Source organism: Prinia subflava, chromosome 9 (genome assembly GCF_021018805.1).
Source record: "Prinia subflava isolate CZ2003 ecotype Zambia chromosome 9, Cam_Psub_1.2, whole genome shotgun sequence".
Taxonomy (NCBI): Eukaryota; Metazoa; Chordata; class Aves; order Passeriformes; family Cisticolidae; genus Prinia; species Prinia subflava.
The window spans coordinates 2899191-2921108 of record NC_086255.1 but is presented as its reverse complement, the minus strand read 5'-3'; the positions used below and the strand labels follow the sequence as shown (position 1 = coordinate 2921108).

General features: G+C 42.6%; 1 protein-coding gene across 1 annotated transcript; it reads right to left on the bottom strand.

The window, feature by feature from the left end:
• Positions 1–129: 129 nt before the first annotated feature.
• On the bottom strand, positions 130–21705 carry DHX32 (DEAH-box helicase 32 (putative)). The gene is made up of 11 exons (XM_063406423.1): positions 21436–21705; positions 18497–18687; positions 16292–16664; positions 13782–14027; positions 11695–11794; positions 11421–11579; positions 4387–4578; positions 3268–3423; positions 2140–2330; positions 1132–1313; positions 130–405 (listed from the first exon to the last, which is right to left on the bottom strand). Exons 1-11 carry the CDS (start codon positions 21703–21705, stop codon positions 213–215), a joined length of 2253 nt encoding a protein of 750 aa, XP_063262493.1. The 3' UTR covers positions 130–212.
• Between the last annotated feature and the right edge of the window lie 213 nt (positions 21706–21918).

Below are 21918 nucleotides of genomic sequence, written 5' to 3'. Positions count from 1 at the left end.
CAGTGTATTTTAACCAAAGCTAAATCATGTGGGTTTGTTCCAAAATAATGCATGCAACTTCTTTTGTTGAGAAAAGGGCTTTTTCTTTGTTTCTTCTCTTAAATATATTTATGTCAGAAGTTTGAAATAATCGCATGGGTTAAGGTGGGGATGTATTTTGGATATATTGCTTTTATTTATTGTTGTCCATTATGTGGTGGGTCAGCCTAAATTCACTGAATAACACATCTCTGCTCAGTGGGAGTTTGGGGAAATTCCTCATTTTCTTTGCTGTCGCTGGCAGTTTTCTGTTCCTCCTTTATGGCTGAAGCAGGTGCCAGGTGAGTGATAACTTCCTGCAGGATATCCTTGCTCTCACTGGGGGGAAGATTGCTGAAATAATACTGAGGTACCAGCTCTGCAAATCTGGGGAGGAAACCACACAAAACATTATTAATTTTTAATTGAATTTTGAAATACTTGAATGATTATTTCCAGACATATCTAAAAGAAGCTACAAGGTTGATATTTCAACCCAAAACCCTGCAAGAATCCAAGATTCTCTGTGAGATGTAGTAGGAGTTTGTGCTTTCAGTATCCTTGCACTGAAAATCCTCAACTTGAGGTGCAATGCAGTTCCCAGTGCTGCAGGGTGCATTAAATAGGAATTTCCCTGCTTTAGAACAGAGTGGTTCAATAACGTTATGAAAAAAGCTCTCCTAGCAACATGGGAAATAGAGAAGATGGGAGAATGAATTGTATATTCTTTGTGTAAAGAGATTTTTGCAGAAGGAAGACTGGTCTCTCCCTGAATCCGTAAACAGTCCCTGATTCAGTGCCTGGGTACAGAAAACAGTTAAGAAAAGGATTTGCTGGAAAATAGGTTTTCAGGGAGCAAAGCCTTTTCCAGCTGGATTCATGTGAGTACACTGCTCTATTAACTCTGATTTTTTTTCTATATATTTTACTTTGTAAGAAGCTTTTGCAGCTCATAATGTTGGCTTTTTCAATTAATTACAGTTACAGTGGCAACTACTGAGAATAGTGAGGGCCTGAAATCACAGATATTCCTTTCTTATTTTTTTTTTCCTCCCAAAGTGATGATTTTGTGGATTTAGGAGTGAGGGAGCAGTTGCATCCCAGTTCACTTACAGATGGGGGGAGATTTCAGAGACAACTCTGATGGAATTGCCCTCTGAGATGCTGAACTCGTGGAATAAAACCCACTCTGGAATGCTCCTGGTGTTGTAGTAGGATGAGGAGGGATGCAGCTGGGCCACTTGCTTGTGTGTTAACATCAAGTAGTTCCCTGAGCCATCCACATCACGAGCAATCTAAAAAATAAAAACATGGGGAGAGTTATCCATTATTTAATTGATTAGAGGCTATTAGATTTAAACCAGAAGTTAAACTTCCCTTCAGATACTTTCAGCTGGAACCTCTTCCCAAGTTTGTGTGGGAAAGCTTGGGACTGGATACCATGAAATGAGATTTAAAGAAAATGTTGATCTGTGTGTTTGAATGGAAACTGCACCAAATAAGTACAAAAGTACCTGAGTTTGGCTTTGAAGAGGCTGTGTGAAAAGATATAAAGATGTATTTTTTAGCATCTATACTTTTCATAGACTTTAAAGTACAATGTCAGGCCATGAAATGTGCAGTTGGGAGAGGTTATTTTTGTGTTGAGCTGGAGCACAGGGATGGGAAGGAAAGCCTGGGGACTCAAGTGGGAATAAATCAATCTAGTTTACATTTACAGTTATGGTTAGAGTACTTGCCTGAGATGAGGCAAGCTGTCTGTTATGCACACATAAATATATCCAAGTCATTTCTCTATTTCCAGGCAATTTCCACCTTCAAAAAGGAAATAATTCCTGAGAGAATATTGCAAGTTCAAGAGTTTTTTTGAGGTGAAAGAGTTCTTTGAGTGGAAGGCGTATTGGCATTTTCTGATTGCTGTGGAGAGTGTGAACTCCGTGCAGTGAGAGATGAACCCCAGAGAAAAGGCTGAAATGGGCAGAAGCGTTTGATACACTGGGAAAAAAATGACTTTTATCCTTTCTGGTGATCAAGAGATTTCTCTAACGAACTTAAGTTTTCTCAAAGCATTCTACATAATTTAACAGTGCAGGAAGATGAAACCACAGTGTTTTTCCTTACATGCATGAAGTAACCAGATAAAAGAGCTTTCTTGATGCGTAGTAGATTTTCTTCTGATCCAAAGGCTGGTTGTGAAATGGGGAGTTCAATGCGCTTCATGATCTCCACCAGCTCAGCTCTGATCACCTCTGCCATGCTCAGGGCAGAGCAGCTCAGGAAATAATCACGGCACCATTGCTCAGGGCTGAAATCTGTGGGGAAAAAAACCAATATTTTGGCTTACAGCAGAATCTCACTGCTGAGTGCAGCCCACAGAGATGCTGCTGTGTGAAATAAAGGCCCTTGCACTGCTGCAGGTGATGTCCAGAATTCTGGTAATGAGCCAGACAGCTTAGGCTCAGCTCACAAAGTGAATAGGCAAAACTTGCTATCCTCACTTAGTTTTATAGAATTGCAGCTATTTCTCCCTGAATTAAATGCCTCCTTTGCTCTAAGTAAAGCTTTCCAGAGAATGAGCAGCAATTGTATTGTTCAGGCCTTGTTGATTTAGGCCAGGAGTTGGAATCACACCTGTAGTGCTGGTGCTGATGCTGCATTCTGGTAAAGGACTGGTTCTCCTGGAGCTCCCTTCAGCATTCCACGTGGCTGAACAGGAAACAATCCTGCTTTCCTGTCTCAAGTCTTTACTCAGTGTGTGTAAATTTATCCCTCTGCTGTCTGAGCACTGCACTCGGGCTAAATGAGCTGGAGCAGGAAAATGCACTGAGGAGCTTCTGCTGCTCTGCATCTCCTGCCTGTTGTGTTCCTGCTAATGGGGACTGCTTTCCATTTGTGCCCTAAATTTTCCTTTCAGTTCACAGCTATCAAACACCCACCAGAATTGTTGGGGGAATTGATGCCCTCCTCAACAGCTTTTATTCATCCTGAACTTGGATTTTGTGCTTCCACAAGAGGAACCATCATTCTGGTTTTGCACAGTATCACTTCAAACGACACTTGGAATGGTGGTTATGGATCCCTGGTGGGTAAGAGATGTTGTCCTAGGACGTTTTTAATTAATTAGTACATTAATATTCATCAGCAGTAGCTACTCCCATAGGTTTCTCCCTATCAGCAGTTCTGATCACCAGATTTTGGGGGTTGTTTTTCTCCACGCTGGTCCTGTGTGCTTTATCCTGGCTCGGGCACACTTGCCTGGGTGTGTGGGGCTGGCAGAGGCTGCCCTGAAGGCACTGAAGATGTTGAGGAGGGTGAGGTGATCTCCTGCAGGGTGGGAGAAGCGGCGCCAGCGTGTCCGAGCGATCTCCTCTGTGCCAGGAGGGCCGTGCAGGAAGCAGCTGGGGGCTGAGGAAAAACAAAGCCAGTGGTGAAAACACAGGAGCATGCACAAACCCCACTGGTGTTTCTGGGTTTTCCTTCCTCAGTTGCCTCTAACCCCCAGTATTGGATGGTGCTGGAGAACCGAACCTGCTGCATTCACTAAGGGTTTATTTTTGTGGCTGTCCTTCCAGTCTTGTTTAGTTAATGTGTGCTGCAAACACAAAAGAGCAGCTTTCTCCCAGCCAAAAAAGCTTCCTAATGTCACAACCCTATTTAGCCAGAATCCAACAAATGGTTTCTTTATTATAAAAATATATCTAATTTAATGCCTTGATTTGCCCTGCTATGCTAAAATTTGTGCTTTCCACTGCATTTTACTTTGGAGTCTTTGGAGATGGTTGAGCTTGCCTAAAACTGAATTGTGCCTATGTTCAATCATTTACGTTTGTTACATGTACTTAAAATAAACTTATCACAAGTTAAAAATCAGCCCAGTTTGGGCATAAAAAGTTGTCGTACAAGGAGAACAACTCATGCAGCTTGATATCCTGTGGTTCATGTGTTTGTTGCCCAAGACTCCAAGGTTATGTTAGTTTTATAAAATATTTGAAGTAGAGAGACAGGATTACAAAGTAATTCTTTGTAGATAAACAGTTCCATGTTGTTTTATAATTAGAACTTCCCCTATTTTGCTGCACTGTTCTGTAACAAATGCAGATTAATAAAAGAAAGTTTAATTTTGAAGGGATGTTTCTGACAAAAGGGGGGTTATGGGCAGCTGAAGCCTGGAAATGGAATTCTCTGTGGGAATTCTTTACTTAGCTGTGATTGTATCCCTACAGTTAAGACTTGAACAGCTAAATGTATTAATTTACTTGAAATAAGCAGGATGAAAATAATAAAAATTTGCTTTTGTGGATAGATTTGGGAAGAGTCTGGATTGGGCAGGTGGCACAAGAGCTGCAGTGAGAGCTGATGCAGGAGTACCTGTGAGCATGGCTGCAATGGTGAGCATCTCATCCACACACTCAAATTCACACGAGGCCAGCAGGGACTTGGACAGCTGAGGATCCAAGGGGAATTCTGACATGATAATCCCGAATTCCGACAGGTTTCCATCGTTATCCAGCGCTGCCAGATAATCCAGGTCTTCCAAAGCCTGCATCAGGCTTTCAGGAGCTAAGGAAAAGAGAGGAGAATTCCAGTTCTTCTGGAATTCTGAGAGTGAATGTCTGAATTCTCATTAGAATACTTCAGCTGTGGGAAAATGATACTTCTTTTATTTGACAGTGATTAAGAGCAAAAAGTAATGGATGGTTGAAAGGCTGAGAAATTCTGGAGGGAGAAAATAAGAGGTAACAATCATAGAGCTGCAAATCACTTGGTTGATACTTTTTATGTCAGAACCATTTTTGTCAAAAGCCCAGACACATCCTCAGGAGTGTGTTAGCCACTAGACTCTGTCAAAACTGCTTCCATTATTGGCAGTTTTCAGGTGGGTTTTTTGTGTTCATTCATTCATAAGAGGGGTGGTCACATTTGAGGGGTGCTGAGATACAGAACAGGTCTAGCAAAGATCTTTTTTAACCAGAGGAGATTTTCTGATATTTACAGAAGTTGTGACTGTTGTTTTTGCAGGTGTTTGGAGTTCTCTTGGTTGCCTTTTTAATTATTATACTTTTTTTACATTGGTTCTCATGATACCAGAAGAAAAATGGGAATGTAGTAAAAGAAAATGTCTCCCTAGCAATTGGCTGTACTTTCTCACTCCACAAAATTCAATTTTCTCTTAGTGTGGGTTATAACTTCCTTACAACCTCCTTAGGTAGAAGTGAGAACAGTGAGGTGGCAAAAATAATGAAGGAATATAGGAAATGTCCTGAGAGGACAGGATTAAGCAAATCAACAGTTAAAATTAGAACTTGAGCAGATCTGCAGAAAATCTGATGATGATAAAAGGAGGTCAAACAAGCATCAAAGAGCTTTGTGTGGCTCCAGGTCGAGAGAGGGAATCTCAAATTGAAGTTGTCAGGCCTACCCTCCAAAAAATTGTTGCCAGAGCATGAAAGACACAGGTGGAAACTTGGGAACTCCTGAAGTGTGAAGGTTCTTTGAGGTTCTCTCCTCCCAGCCCTTTTCCAAGGTAGATTTCTTTTCCAGGTTATGTTGAATGGCCAGTATCTTTCATGGGTACCAGTTCATTTATATTCACAACTGCTCTCCAACCACTGCAGCAACTTTCCCCTTACTCCAGCCTAAGGATCTGCTTGTTACATTCTCACTTTTATGGATAACAAGTTAAATTCCAGTCCCCTTGAAGCTGGTGGCAGAAATTCCACTGCAGCAGGACTTGGCCTCATCCCCAGCCCTGGGAAGCTGCACTGGCCATTTGTCAGCTTCTGTCAGTCTGTATATTAATGGGAAAAAAACCCCTAAATAAAATAACCAGACCACAGCCACAGCTGCCACACAGGCAGGGGATGTATTTGCACTTGGATCTGCACTAGTAGGTGACTAGAAATAATTCCTTGCATTCATTAAGAGAGGGAATGTGTATGGCATCACCAAGACTGAAAGCAAAGCAAGGCTGTAATTAGCTGCTAGGTCACGTTTAACCACACTTTTCCCACACACTCTGCTAGAAAATCTTGAGATCAGGTTTTGACTTCATTGGCAGTGAACTGTTTATTCTGTTATTAACTGCTGTTACTAACTGCTTAGAGTCAAGGCAAAAGTAAAATGGGAAGCAAACAAGCACCTGTTGTTTTTAACCTCATTCTGTTATATCTGAAGGAGAAAAATAGTTTATTAATTCCCCTTAAATGAACATTTCCAGAAGTTCTCCAGCATCCAAATCTGCTAATGTGACTTCAGTTAAGTTTAAAACACCCAGACTAATTCTCTCAGCAACCCATAAATTCCTTTTAAAACTGTGGACCTGCTTCATTTCAATCCCAGAGTTCTTCCCTCTGCCTGTACAATTCTACCTGGAAAGGACATTTATTATAAGAAATGTGGGGTTTAATGGGATAAACCATGAGCCCTTGCAAAAACTGAAGCATTTGAGAAGAAAATACGTAGGAGTTTTAGAGAAATGAGAAGTAGCAGCTGATGATGAGTACGAGTCAGTGACAGGAAATAAAAATCAGTGATTGAAAATACAGGGAGAGTGAAAGGGTCACTCAGATGTGCAGTAATTACTAGGAAATCAGGGGAAGTTATTTTCCAGAAGTCAACAGAGTAGTTTGTGCTAGAGCTCACAAAATACATGGTTATATGGCAGCCAATTTCAACCCCCTGATAGCATCAGTAATTTGCATTTTTATGCCCCAGAGTTAGTTGTCTTGAGATTTATGAGCACAAATTACTTCCCTGTCTTGCTATGAGTGTTCTGGAAAAAAAAAAAAAAGAAAAGAAAAAACAGTTCCTGGAGTTTTATTGCTCTAAAAAGGACAAGACTAAAAGTGGATTAGAGCAGATGAAGGAACAGAAAAAAGGCAAAATTAAAAAACCAGAGTGGGGCTTTTTAGGGCTTCTTGCCAGCACCATTCACTGCTGCCTTGAGGTGTGAACCACGAGGATTTGTGACTCCGCTGCTGCTTTCACAGGAGCAAAGTTCAAAAAGCCTCTCAAGATGTGTCCTGTGCTTTCAACAAGAAGCTGTCACATCCCTGGGATTTTAAAAGGTATTTCCTAATCCGTTATCTTCTTTCCCAGCTCTGTGTTCTTTGGCTGCTCAAGACTGGGTTGCTCTGGATTCATTTCAGGAAATCTGACCAGTTTATGTAAATACAGATCCTGCTTTTGATCCTTCTTAGGCTTTGTAAAGCAAATATATAAATTAATGTTATTGTTAGTACTGGACTCATTCACCTGAGAGTTTCAAGCTACTTCAAATGATATTCTTGGTTGCATATTTTTGTAACTTTGATGTGAGCAGAGTAAATTCTGTCTCTAAAGGCAGGAACACCTGCAGTTTTCAGTACCACATCCCACATGGCTGAAATGCACGTGCTCAAGGTGTGAGCAAATAAATTCTAAAGTATTATTCTTGTTGCATTGGGAAGCAAGGGATTTAGGGATTTGGTCAAAGTTCTGTAATAAGTGGTTATTAGAGATAGGAATGAAACTTCAATTTCATCATTTTTAATAGTCCATTTAACTGCTCTCTTGTGTCTGTCTGGGAGATCCACACTTCTGCTCTCCTACTCTGCAAATGCTGAATATTTAAAATACCTTTTGTTATAGATCTTCTCCTTCCATAGGAATAACTTAGAAGTTAGAGCTGCCAGGGATGTCAGGTGAAGGGATGTTGTTTTTAGAGAGCTGATGCTGTCCTGGCACACCCCAGGTTTTGCAGGTTCTGTTGGGCTGAGGAGCAGAAAGAACTGCCAGAGTAATTACTGCAGGGAGAGCAGTCCTGGGGAGGGGTGGCTGCTGTTCCCAACATTGCTCCTTGGACTGCAAACTGAAAAGATGGAGGAGTCTGTGCCACGTTTTCCTCACATTATACAAAGATTTTTCTTCTGCAAGCACAAGTTTTTCTGTGCAGGTTTCCTCCTGATTCTCTTTCCCCCCCTGTACCTTCTGAGTCAGGATTTTTATGTGTCTGTTTTGCTCTGAAGCCACCAGTTCTACAACTATTATTTTGAAATGATAGTTGATCATTAAAAATCACTTTCCCAAACTTATAGTTTGCAGTCTTTCCATTCCCCCTCATGCTGCTTCATCACTCCTCCAGTCTGGCTGCTCTTTGTCCCTGCTGTGCCCTTCTGTCAGCAGGGCCTGACCTGCCTTGTCCTGACAGAATACACTGAATAATGTCTGCACATGTCATTTAATTGATGAAATCCAGAATTTAAAGCATCAAAGAATTAACAGATAAATTTAAGATCATAAATCTGCCCCGAAGCAATTTCTGTTGAGCAGACCTTACATGGTGCATTGAGTTTCTGTCTGACAGTCTCCAGTGAAAATATTCCCATGATTTATTTTTCTGAAACATTTTGAAATTATATAAATTTATACAACTCTCGTTATTCTGGATTTTCTAAAAATATATTCTCCAGGGGGTTGTAAAAGCATAGCTCTCAAATGTCATGGTCATGACCATTGACACATCCTTTAATCTGAAAATTGTTTAGGGAAATTCTGAATGAATGCAGAATCTGCAAATGCTTTCCCCTTGACTCTGCAGAGAAATTTTACACGGCTTCATCTTTATAATGATTTGCTCAGTTTAAATAAGGATTTTCCAATGATTTACAGAAGTGCTCAATTTTGCTGCCATCTATGGGACTGGAATTCTTTTGTGCCATTATAAACTCCAGCAAAGATCTGTCTGATTAACTGATCAAAAAATGTGAACACATCCCTGCTCTAGGGGCACAGGAACCCCACAAATGCACTTCAGAGCTGCAGTGCCAGATTCATTTTCCTCTGGCTCATGGATTCCAGGAAGGGGAACAAGCTCTGCTGCATTTGCTCCTCTCAATTATGGCATGAATTAAATGCAGCAGCTGCAAGCCTGACATGTTTGTTGCTTTCATAATGCAGTCATGAGTCAAACTTAATCCAGGCTTTTATTTCTCCTCAAAGAGTGGCAGAAAAAAAAAATCCCTTGTGCACATTGTTGCTGAGCAGAAATAAAATGTTTTACTGATGTAATTTTTGTTTCTTATCTGCTGCATGTTCTTCATGCACAGGAAACAGATTGAGAAGTATTTCTATGAATTTCAGTGTCCTTCTGATTTGTTTGTTCAACAGTTCACGCCTGTGTCTTACTCTCATCTCAGAAACTTGATTTTAGGAGAAATTCACCTAAAACCCCCAAAGCCTCCCTCTGTTTCAAGTGCACGGACAAGGTGAGATTGTTTGTTGGACAGACACAGTGCACACAGGAGGTGCTGCAATGTTTTTACTCCTTTTACTCGAAGGGAACTCAGCTCCAAGGAGGTGAGGAGCCCTGGAATAGTCAAACCCATGGCAGGGGCTTGGAACTGGATGGTCTTGAAGGTCCCTTCCAGCCCAGGCCACCCCTGGGTTTGTGTGCCTGAAAACCCAACGTGTTTGGAGTTCTGGCAGCTTTAACACAAGAACTGACTCCCCTGACAAATTCCTCCCTTTGGTGTTTCCAATTTCTTCCAGAGAATTTCACAGCAGGCACTAAAACCTCTGTGTTCTGACCGTGGGAGCTTCACACTCATCCCTGGAGGATTGTGTAGGATCAGTCCAAAAAGGAAAAGTTCCCTGCCTGCTCCAGGGTGGGAAGAAGGGCAATGTGTGATGAGTCCTGGCTGGAGGAGGAGCTGTGCTGGCTCATGAGAGCTCTGTCTCACATGTTCAATTGTGTAAGGCAGGAAGCAGACAAGGAAACCGGGCAGGCTTCCTCCTGTCCTTTCAGAGCACCCCTGCAGTGTTTGTGGGATTTTTCCTTTGTTCAGCAGTTTGTCCAACATTCCTCCCACTGTTTGGTCATTCCTAAAACTATTCCATCCTAATACCTGCACCTGCCACTTTGATCTAGTCAGCAAAAGCTTTGTCAGATTTAATGTCCATCCAAGTAAAGCCAATTTATTCACTTATCAAATTCACTTTACAATTTTTGACACATCAGGGCAATGCTTTCTTCAGCTGCATTACCCAAAAATGCAGCCAAAACTTAGAATTCCTGCATCTGTGAAACCCTCATGTGCCTCTAGCACTTCATTCTCTCTGAATGCTGTCCCCATTGAGCCTTTAAACCCAAAAATGCTGAATGCTCTCCCTCATATGATTTTACTCATTCCTTCTGCAGTTCAAGACCAATTTCCTTCATCTCCAGGAAAAACACTAATATGTTTTAGCATATATATATTTTTAATACTAAAATACATTTTAAATTTGAGTGGGAGCAAACTGTATTCCATAGGCATTTTCCATGCAGATTTTGTGGATTCAGCACAGGAGGTGCCACTCACAAGGCCAAAATACTCCAATTCTCATTGGATTTGAATTAATTACCATAATTAATAAATAATTAATTATGAATAATTAATCAATCTGGCCATGTTTTTTCCTATTTCTTTTAGGCATTTCTTTCTGCTAAACTGACACACAAGGGAAAAGTAGAACAATTTTTTAGTAAAAATTCCACTTAACAATCTATTGCAACATCCAAGAGTAAGAATTAACACTTTATTACTAATTAATTGCAGCAAACAACACATAGAAGTGATCATTCCCATTTTGTGTGCACGAGGAAAGGCAGGGTAATATCAGAATTTTTCCTGTTTGCACTGGAAAATGATCCTGAATGAAGCCAGCAATCCCCAAAGCAGTGAATTCAGGGCTGTCTCCCTCACTTTAATGGGTTTCAAAGCAACAGCAGAATCTGCAGTGACACTTGGGTTTTGTGAAAAGCCAGAACAGAGGAAAATCCTTCTATAGAAATACACCTCAATTATGAAGTTGGGGGGAAAAAAAAGGCAACTTCCTTCACACCCCTACCTCAAAAATTCAGTGTCTTCCCTGCCTAGTATTGAGAGTGTATTTAGGTTTATTTTATAAGGAATATTGTCCTTAAGGAACAGCCCATTGTAAACTGGAGGTGGGAGATGCTGGAGGATAAGGAGGAAGCTCATTTCCTCCACACGTCCCCCAGGTAACCACAGTGGTTTATTTGGGTAGTAAACTTTTGATTAAAGGAATTTATTTTGTTGGATATCTGTACAATGCCTTGTACAACAGCGCACAAATTTTCTTTGTGGGTTACAGGAAAATAATATGTAACCTAGATGAGAAGATACTTGGAATATTGATTTTTTTTTTTTTACATTCCAATTCCATTCAGATACTTTATGGTCTTTTTTCTAAGTGCTATTGAGCTGAGAACTGCTGTAGCAGGTAAGTGGGAAAAGCAGGGTGATGATATTACAAGTCCTTCAATAAAAAAAACACCCTGTGATCAACAGGGCAAAATTAAATTGGAAATAACTTCTAAACTAACAATAAAAATGTGACAAATTGGTGCATCCCCTTACCTGGAGAGCTGATGAAGTCACAGTGTGCAAAGCCTGCTATGTCCATCCTCTTCAGGAACAGGACCAAGCTGGTCAGGTTGGATTCCTGAATTTTAGCTGGAATTTCTGGCTTCATTTCCTTGTACATAAATTCTTCAGGATACAAGCAGAAGATTTTCCCTGGAAGAGAATTCAGGAAAATTACCTTTTTAAAAATGCTTCCTCCTCGCGTTGCCACGTTGATTGCATTAATAATTTGAGCTAATGGATTTAAATTTTGAGCTAATATTTCTACCTGATGGAGACATGCCCAGAATTTGTTTATGCATCTCTGCTTGACTTTGGCTGATAGGCTGGGTTAGAACAGAGTCTGCTCTGATTCTAGGATTGTACACCTTTAAATGAAAGAGATACCAAGCATCAGATAAGTACACAAGGGCTGCAAAAATATGAATGGTCTGCACTGAATTTCTCCCAATTTCTCCCTAGGTCATTTTACAGAAAGGGTAGGAACAGTTTTCACTGCATTTTGTTCCAGCAGCTTGGAAAGGAGAGCACTCAGCACCCTGACAAGCTGACAGATGTTCTGCAGTCACTCTAAGTGTGCTCTGAGATAAATGTCCTTTTTTCTCCGTGAGGGAATGTACCTTACTAAAGCAGAAAATGGTATCATCAAGAAAAACATCAAAAACTATTATTTATTTCTTCCAATGGCAGGATCCCAACATTTTCTAGTAGCATTTTGTTCCCTAACTCCAGATTTTTGTCTTAATACTGAAATGATAGGAGATGAGGGCTGTATTAGAGATATGTGATGCCATGTTTTATATTTTTCTTAATTATTCTTTACTTTGGTTCAGCTGGGGAGCTGATTCACTCGCTGAATTCACTCGCTGCTCTGGCCACAAGCCAGAATACATAAAATAAAATAAATCATCCTTCAGTGCACACATTTCTTTTCCTGCAGGTGAATTGCTGGCCCATCCCAGCTGCAAGGCTCAGGTGGGATTTTGCTCTGCACTGAACTTTTCCTGTTCCTCTCTGACTGAGCCACAGACACTGAGTGGGAGTTTGGTCTGGGGAGGGAGGAATATCACAGGACTAAACAAAATAATGGAATCAAAGGTAACAATTTGATTCACCACTGATAGAGGTGATTTGATAGATATCAGGACTGTTGGACTGGTTTCGTTCCCATTGCTTTGTATTTTAAACTCACAATATTTTTAATTTGTTGAATTGTACTTTGGGTTTCAGGTTACCAGGGGAGTGAAATTCATTTCTGCCATCCAAGAAAACTGCAGCTGTAGGACAAAGTTCAAGAAATAAGCATGTTCTAATTGAAAATTTATTTTAGTCTCTTCTTCCTTGCACACAAAACTGAAACTTTTTTTAGCTTGCCTTGAGATTGAGTTAGTTTACAATTCACAGTTAAAAACCTTTTAAAATGACAGATTCTTGCAATGAAAATGAAAGTACTGGTAGTTCACAAGCTTTTACCTGAACTGCTTGCAAGGCCAATCAGGATTAATGATCCCTGCTCCAAAATTTTAGGAACACTTTAAGGACAATTTGGGTTATTCTACCCTGTAATATAGAAAGGAAATGTATTACATTGTTTCTTTTGCCTGATACTGGAAATTTTATTTTAACCAGGACAGTTACAAAACCTGTAGTAGTGCAGTTCACATTCCTACACACTCATCCCTTAGGACATCAGTTTTGTAGAAATACAAAAAAATGAGATTTTTTTTTTCTTTTTGCAGCTGCAAGAATCCTTCCCAGGGTGGAAACCAAGAAGGTTAAGTATTAATTAGAGAAATTACAGCATTTGGAGATACTTGGATGGGAGCCCGTGTCCAAGTGGGGCACAGGCAGCTTAAAAAACAGAGATTCCCTGTGTGAGCAGCTACTGAGTCATTAAATAGGGATGAGAATCACCTCTTAAACCAGATCTGCCAATAGGGGCCTAAGAGGGATTGGATTTTGGTCTGTGTATAAAATACTGAAGAGAGATGTATGACTGATAGGCCAGAACTCAGGTGAGATGTATTTTGCAAACAATCTGTCATTGCTTTGGTGCCCAAATTAGTGGCACTTTCACTGGAAGCATTCATCTGGCTTGAGAAACGTCAAAAATCTGATTTCTGATTGCATTTGGGAAGTCACTGTGATTTCTTGCTTGGTTTTCACATGAGATGTCCATGGAAATGATTTAAATTCTATTAATTTGCATGTTAAAAACATCATAGAACCTGTGTGTGAAAGAAGAGAAAAACCATGTGATCCTCTAGAGACTATTTGCATTAATCTGAGCTGCACAATTCCCTTTCCCCTGCCCTGAAAAAACCCTTTTGCAGGGTTTATTTTAGACAAACTGACCTTTCTTGTCTCCACTCCAACATCGATGACAAAAGTGACATTTTTAGTCCAGATCAAAGGTTCTCCAGAGCTGGTGGTGAGTAGCACTTTCCTCCTGTATTTTTTGCAGCATTTCTGCTTGTCTTGAGCTGGTCTGGGGGTCAGCTCTTGTTTGGTGGGGTACAAAGGGATGGGGATGAGTTCTCCCAGGTCAGGGTTTAAACTGGATTGTTCCTGTCTGATCATCTGATAAGCTTTTTCAATTTCCTGTAGTCAAGAGAAATAAACCTTTTTCCTCATGAAATTATTATATTCTTAGTCCAATTACAACACCTTAAAGGATTAAAATATGCAGAAACCTCCCTACTTTCCCTTAATTATTGTATTTAAGGAGATATAGCTATTGTAAAGGTTAGAATTTTTTCCCCCTAATGATTCGTAAACTCTATAAAGATTTAATAAAGTCAATAAAATGTCTTTAACTTGTGTTGATGGAACACCACCTTTAAATAGTTCACAAATCCAGAGGTCAGATATGAATTGTAAAAGCTGTTTGTTGTTGTTTTAGTGTTTTGCTGTTGTTGGGGGTTAATAAGAAACCATTTAAGTTCTGCACGATTTTTTGAAAGGCACACAAAAATAATTCATGGGCTTGCTCAGTCTGAAAGGGAATTTTTTTAAAAGCATTTTTATTAGCAACCATTTTGCAAAATTGAAAAGCCAGACTGAGTTTCTCTTTGAGAGTGCCACCACATTTCCAGTAGTTACAGGTTGAAAGTGCTCTATAAAAATTGTTATGAAGATACAAAAGTGACATCTAATAGCGAGGCTGGCAGCAGGGCAGCTCATAAATCCTGATGTTCCTGGCTAATTCATATTTTTGTTTAGTTTAAAAGGCAGTTGAGTGCTTGGGAACAGTGAACCATTACCAATATGAAACTTTAAATCACAGTTAAACAAGAATTCATGGGATGTTGTGGTTCATAATGAGTGTTCTGTTCATTGTGAGAGAGAAAAATGAGCGATCTCTTCTTGGCAAGAAAGAAATTCCTATTTTAGTTTTGTGGGGAATTTACCTGTCAGAAAAACCCTTTTAAGCAGAAGTAAAGCTTTCTTCCCAACCTTTGGAAATGGAAAGAGTGTGTGTTTTCTCTCTGACATTATCTGTTGTAAGCATGAGGACTAACACAGGCAATTTATCACTTTATCATTTGTAAAATTTGTGTCTATAAGGTTTAAAACCGATTATTAACATTATTAAAAGTTTTTCATATCCGTCCCCCTTTTAACAGTGAAAAGCAACAAACTCTACTTGGGTAGTTTATGGTAAATAATCTTTGCTTAAGAAAAGTCATTATTTCCTGGTGACTTTGTTGTTCTAAAGCAGATTTAATGACACACAGTGGAAGACTGGGGATTGCTATCAGGAAAATAAACATAAATATTGAAATATTTATTTGATTGTCAGGTTGCTTTGACAGCTGTAAAGGACCTGGTGGTGCAGTGAATTCAGGGAATCACTGCTGCCTGCAGAGTCAAAGGTGTCACTCTTTAGAATGGCCAAGCCCACGCACATTCCTGGATTTCCTGTCACACCTCTGGAGTGACATTTTCCTCCTCCTCTTGTGCACACAAATGGTTGGGAAGAAGAATCCAAATGGAAAAATCTCCTTGGGACTTCAAGGTAAAAAACACTCCTGTGCAGAAGGGCATTGACGGACCTGTGTCCATGTGTCCCTTCCCACAAAACAGGGATAACACAACCTGTGGGATGCCCAGTGCCAGCATAGGTTTCCATGTATTAAATAAATCCCTGCCCTTGTGGCCTGTGCCCCTGTGTGCTGCTTTTCCAGCTTTTTGCAAAGGGTGCTGGCCTTTCTTGAAACCTGTACAAAAATTAGATATTATCTACACAACATTTATGTGTTGTATACATATTTTATGCATATAAACCACAGTGTTATGTATGCCACGACTTCTTTGGAGGAAACCCCTGGAATTATAAAACCTGGTGGCACATCTGCTGCCTTAGCACCTGGCTAAGACATTTACAGGTCACATATTGTGTATGCTACAACTTTTTGAAGCAAATCTCTGAAATTATAAAACCTGGTGGCACATCTGCTGCCTTAGCTATTGGCTAAGACATTTACAGGTCAGATATTGTATATCCTACAACTTCTTTGAAGGAAACCCCTGAAATGATGGCTGATGGACCCCTGAAAACCTGGTGGCACATCTGCTGCCTTAGCACCTGGCTAAGACATTTACAGGTCAGATATTTGTATGCTACAACTTCTTTGAAGAAAAGCCATGGAATTATAAAACCTGGTGGCACACTGCTGCCTTAGCTATTGGCTAAGACATTATAGGTCAGATATTTGTATGATAAAACTTTTTTGAAGCAAATCTCTGGAATTATAAAACTTGATGGCACACTGCTGCCTTACCACCGGCAGCACGATATTCCCGGGTGAGATCAAAGCACACATCTCCTGATGCAGACCCGGAATAGCGCAGGACTCACTCACTCGCTCACACGCCAGGAAGATGACGATGTCCCCCTTCTCCCTGGCGTGGTGGATGTCCAGGAGCAGCCTGAGCGCGGCCAGGAAGGGCTCCGCGGGGGCGCAGCAGGAGAAGACGGCGGGGGCGCGGTGCCTGGCCCGGGCCCGGAGCGCGGGGGCGCTGCCGCAGAACGCCCGCAGGGCGCTGCAGCGCTGCGGGGCCGTGAGCAGCACCAGCCGCAGCTCCGGCCGCGCCAACAGCACCGCCCGCAGCAGCCCCAGCAGCGCCTCGGTGGCCACGGTCCTCTGGTGCACATCGTCCAGGACAATGACGCTGTAAGCGCCCAGGAGCGGCGTGGACATCATCTCCCTCTGGAGCAGCTCGTCTGTGCAGTACCTGCGACACACACACAGGAGTCGAGCGAGTTTCTTGGGCTGTTGCTGTAAGAAATTCATTCAGTGTCTTGGTTCTTTCTGTTCCAGCACAAAAGGTCTGGTCAGAACAGGGAGTACTTGGCAGACATACCACAGCCTCAGTTACGGGTTTAAATCCTTCCTCAAGTAGCAACAAACCTGAACTGGTTCAGTGACACTCAGTGACACTCAGTGACAGTGGTGGAAAGGATGCTCCAGGCAAAGGCAGAAATACTTCTGCCCTGAAATCATCTGCTCATCTTCCATCACATGCCATAAACAATTCCTGAGCTAGGAATGAATCCTTTTGGATGAGGAAAAGAGGGTGCACTTGAGGCAGAGCCAGACCAAGGTGATTAATTTACACCATACAATTAATTTATACCATACAATTAATTTACACCTCCTCACTTCTATCCTGCTGCTGACAGATTTTTTAAAGGATATTATTTTTGTTGTGTTGCCCAGCAGGACCTGGAATTCTCGAAGCAGGTGTTGATGTGTGAGAGGAAGGGATTCATCTCCCTGTGAACAGGAGCAGCTGCAGGAAGTTCTGCTGCAGGATGAGGTTTAAGGAGTTCTCCCAGAAAGAGAAAGGACAGGCAAGAGGAAGGGTGGTGGAAAATTCATTTTCAGAACCGGTGAGTATCCTCTTCTCCACTGGAAACCTGTGGCTGAGAAAAAGCCTTGTGGTCTAGGTATGACAGTTTGTGCCTCCCATGTTAAGGAACCAGAGAAAATAACTGATAACTTTCTGGGAGGCTCAAAAGCTGAATCCCTGTGTTGCTGCTGTCACCTGCCCATACTTACTTCATTAACTGCATTTCTTATCTCCCAAAATTCCCCTTCAATACTCCTTTCTTCTTATTGTTGGATATACCCTCTTCAAGCCATGTTTTTGAATGCTTTTGAATTTTAACTTTACTTTGGGAAAAATTATCCCATGTTCTCTTATGGTAATGAACACTCCTGTACCAGAAAATAGAATTTAAAAAAAAGTAGAGGAAAAGAAAAAGAGGTTACTGAGGTGCTTAATGGAGAGGAGAGGAGAGGAGAGGAGAGGAGAGGAGAGGAGAGGAGAGGAGAGGAGAGGAGAGGAGAGGAGAGGAGAGGAGAGGAGAGGAGAGGAGAGGAGAGGAGAGGAGAGGAGAGGAGAGGAGAGGAGAGGAGAGGGAGAGGAGAGGGAGAGGAGAGGGAGAGGAGAGGGAGAGGAGAGGGAGAGGAGAGGGAGAGGAGAGGGAGAGGAGAGGGAGAGGAGAGGGAGAGGAGAGGGAGAGGAGAGGGAGAGGAGAGGGAGAGGGAGAGGGAGAGGGAGAGGGAGAGGAGAGGAGAGGAGAGGAGAGGAGAGGAGAGGAGAGGAGAGGAGAGGGCTCATTGCAGTCTAAAATTTCCACGTGAGCAGAAGAGTGGGGCAGGCACTGATCTGTGCTCTGTGGTGCCCAGGATTGAGGACATGACCTGAAATTGTGTCAAGGAGGTTTAGGTTGGATTTAGGGAAAGGTTCCTCCCCAGAGGGGGCTGGGCACTGCCCAGGCTCCCCAGGGAATGGGCACGGCCCCGAGGCTGCCAGAGCTCCAGGAGCCTTTGGACAAAGCTCCCAGGGATGCCTAGGGAGGGATTGTTGGGGTGTCTGTGCAGGGACAGGAACTGCACTGACAATCCCTGTGGGGCCCCTTCCAGCTCAGTGCACCCTGTGATTTTAAAATATCACACAACTTTACAGAGCAGTTTGATTTTCACTCACAAGACCTGCAGTGCTCTCAGCTGCCAACTTCCCGGGCCCCACCCTGGCCCGAAGGCCCCAAAGGCACCGACCTGAGGATGGTGTCGGGCGTGCAGCAGCTCTCGAAGGGCACGGCGTAGCCCACCTCGTGGCCCAGGCTGACGTCCATCTGGTCGGCCACGCGCAGGGCCAGCGCCGCCGCGGCCCGGGCCAGCACCTGCGTGCACACCACGGCACCGCCGGGCCGCCGCGCCAGGCAGTGCTCGGCGCACCACTGCGGCACCTGCGGGACACGGGAGAGCCGGGAGGCACAGGGAATGGGATCCCAGGGAATGGGATCCCAGGGAATGGGGATCCCAGGGAATGGGATCCCAGGGAATGGGATCCCAGCAAAGGGGATCCCAGCAAAGGGGATCCCAGCAAAGGGGATCCCAGGGAATGGGGATTGCAGGGAATGGGGATTGCAGGGAATGGGGATCGCAGGGAATGGGGATCGCAGGGAATGGGGATCCCAGGGAATAGGATCCCAGGGAATGGGGATCCCAGGGAATGGGGATCCCAGGGAATGGGATCCCAGGGAATGGGGATCCCAGCAAAGGGGGATCCCAGGGAATGGGATCCCAGGGAATGGGGATCCTAGGGAATGGGGATCCCAGCAAAGGGGGATCCCAGCAAATGGGGATCCCAGTGAATGGGAGTCCCAGCAAATTGGGATCCCAGCAAATGGGGTTCCTAACGAATGGGCTTCCCAATAAACGGGCTTCCCAGCAAATGGGGATTCCCAACAGATGGGGTTCCAAACAGATGGGGTTCCCAGCAAAGGGGATTCCCAACAAACGGGCTTCCCAGTGAATGGGCATCCCAACAAATGCGATTCCCAACGAATGGGGTTCCCAGCGAATGGGGTTCCCAACAAAGGGGGCTCCCAGCAAAGGGGATTCCCAACGAATCGTATTCCCAACAAATGGGATTCCTTCAGCAGCCTGGGGAAACCAGCTGAGCACTCGCCGCTCGCTTGTGCTGTGCACAGGAATTGCCAGTGTCAACATCTGGAATTTCTTGAATTCTCTATGGATTAGAAGGTGTATCTGGTGTAGGAATGCACCCCCACAGCCGAGCAGGTGTTTGCAGATAAGGACAAGGGGTTCCAATGACACCCCTGCCTCTCATGGGGAAGCACCAGAACCTTCTGTTCTCTGCTCACCCAGTGCCAGCACAGGGACACTGGCGGGGCTTTGGGAATGTTTCCCAAAACCTGTGGCTGTTTCTGTTGGCACCAAGCCAAACTGGCCCTCCTTGATTGTTGTGCACTTAAGAAGGAGCCCAGAGGTGCTCAGGTGTCCTAGCCAGGTGTCAGGTGCTTCTCTGGCACCTGTGTATGGCCTCTCCTTTTGTTTCTGTATCATTTGTTATTTTCTCTCTTATTTAAACCTTTGCTTTACAAAACACACCCAAGGAGCCCTCTCCCAATATTATTAAGCCACTCTGGGGTTGCAGATCAACCCTCAGATCTGATACATCTTCACAGGTCTCATTACACCCTGGCCTGTGTAAGCCTAAATCAATCTGGGAATTGCTCAAAATCAATCTGGGAATTGCTCAGCTGGGCTCAGGTTGGCTGGAATTTTCTGCAGAAGAGGCCTCAGGGAGCAGATGGCAGCAGGGTCACTACGAGCCCCTGATGCTGATAGATCCAACCAGGTCTGTGCAGTTGTGCTCAGGGCTGGCTCAGCAGCAAACCTGCTCCTGCTGGGTGAGATCCATGGAAAAAACATCCCCGGATTTCAAACTGACCAATGCCACAGCCAATAGCTGTAATTTCAGATGAATTACTCTGCAAACACTTAATTGAAACTGAACTGCTCCAGGACCTCACACAGCAGCTCCCTAATTGATATATTTACATAACATCAACAGCGGAAAATATCTGTGGGTTGTTGTTATGCAAAATTAAAATTTCATTACAAATATCATTTTAATGGATGTATGAGATTTCAAATCCTCCATTTAACCAACACCTAAACCTAGGTGCATCAGCCACATATAATTTATTTCTGTATAGTTCTGTGCATTTCTAGAAATGTTTAAAAACCAACCAGCAATGTGCTAGGTTCTTATTAAAGGTTCAATAAAAATTGCCTTGTTAAAGGACAGTTTAAAAGCTAGCATTTCTTGGCAGGTTGTTTACTATTACACAAGGTTTTTGTGTGTAAATGACAGTCAATAACAAGGGGTAAAATCTTGGCACTCCAAAAATTATTCAGGTGTGAATCATTTTTATGGGAACCTAGGAATTTTCAGGGGAGGTGTGATGTCCCTGGTTCAATATGTGATCTCTACAAGTGTCCAGAATCAAATCTGTAGGATATATGAGATGCCCTGCAACAGTAATTATCCTGCAGCTTTACCTGCAAGAAATTTTTCTCCTGATCCCAGTCATAAACAATAATATTTTGGCTGATAGCACTTACTTGAAAATTCCTTTCTACTCACTGTGACAAGAGACCTGGGTTGTTATAAATTGTTACAGCAGAATTTCATAGTCCTGACTGATGTCTGTGTACTCAGACTCAGCTGAGATCTTGGCTTCAGTGATTTCTTTTAACATGAGTTTTGTAAAGTAATTTTGTGCTGTTGGAGAAAACATTTGCTCCTGCTTGAAGGGAAGGAAAGACCATTAATTCTCCCTGAGAAGCAGCCCTGCTGACTTCAATCCTTCATTCCCTGGGAATTCTTTTCACTTTATCTTATGTCAAATTCCCTGTATTTCTTTCCTGACATAGCACTAATCAGAACCAAAACACAAAGTAACTGCAAATTTTTTTGAGTACTTGATGAAAGTCATTAAAATGTTTAATATATTTAAAATTTGTATTTGATTGTATTAATCTTTATTCACCTTCTGTATTTCACTTTCCCTTTCTGGCCTTAATACTTGGATTACAGTAGTTATAGTGACTGTGAAATTCATACCTCATTAAATGTTCTAAAAATACTTTAAAAAAACCCCAACCAAGTCTGTTGTACTGACCTGGGAGCTCTTGCCGGTCTTAGCATCTCCTGACACAATCACAATTTGATTATGAAGCAAACTTTCCATGAAAGTACATTTTTCTTCCCATATTGGAAGCTCTTCTCTCTCTTTCAGCAGTCTATAGTAACGGGAGGAGTAGGGCAAGCCATCAAAAGGATTAAGCTCTAAATCTTCTCCACACACAAGAATTTCCTCTTCATCCCCATCGCTGCCGTCGAGTAATTCTGAAAGGCAGTGGTTCTCTGGTGAAAAGGTTAAAAACTCCATTTTTCTTACATATATTATTCCCAGCAAAAGCACATTAGTGATGGAAGGAGTCCTTTGTGTGCTGATTGATCATTTTGGCCCCCTAAACCTGAGCAAATCCATTTCTCCTCGCTCCAGGATTAGTATTTCGCAGCTCTTGGGTTTAAAAGTTCAGCCTCGGTGTCCAGCTGCCTTCGTGGTCTGCTTGTCCTGCTCTGGGTGGTTTAACAACCC

What these genes read in the sequence shown, in the direction of transcription:
- DHX32 (XM_063406423.1), bottom strand. Translation starts at nt 21,705, where the DNA reads ATGGAGTTTTTAACCTTTTCACCAGAGAACCACTGCCTTTCAGAATTA. An exon ending in AGACCGGCAAGAGCTCCCAG is followed by an intron (nt 18,688 to 21,435) that starts GTCAGTACAACA and finishes CGTGTCCCGCAG; the next exon opens with GTGCCGCAGTGGTGCGCCGA. An exon ending in TCTGAAATCTCCCCCCATCT is followed by an intron (nt 406 to 1,131) that starts GTAAGTGAACTG and finishes TTTCCTCCCCAG; the next exon opens with ATTTGCAGAGCTGGTACCTC.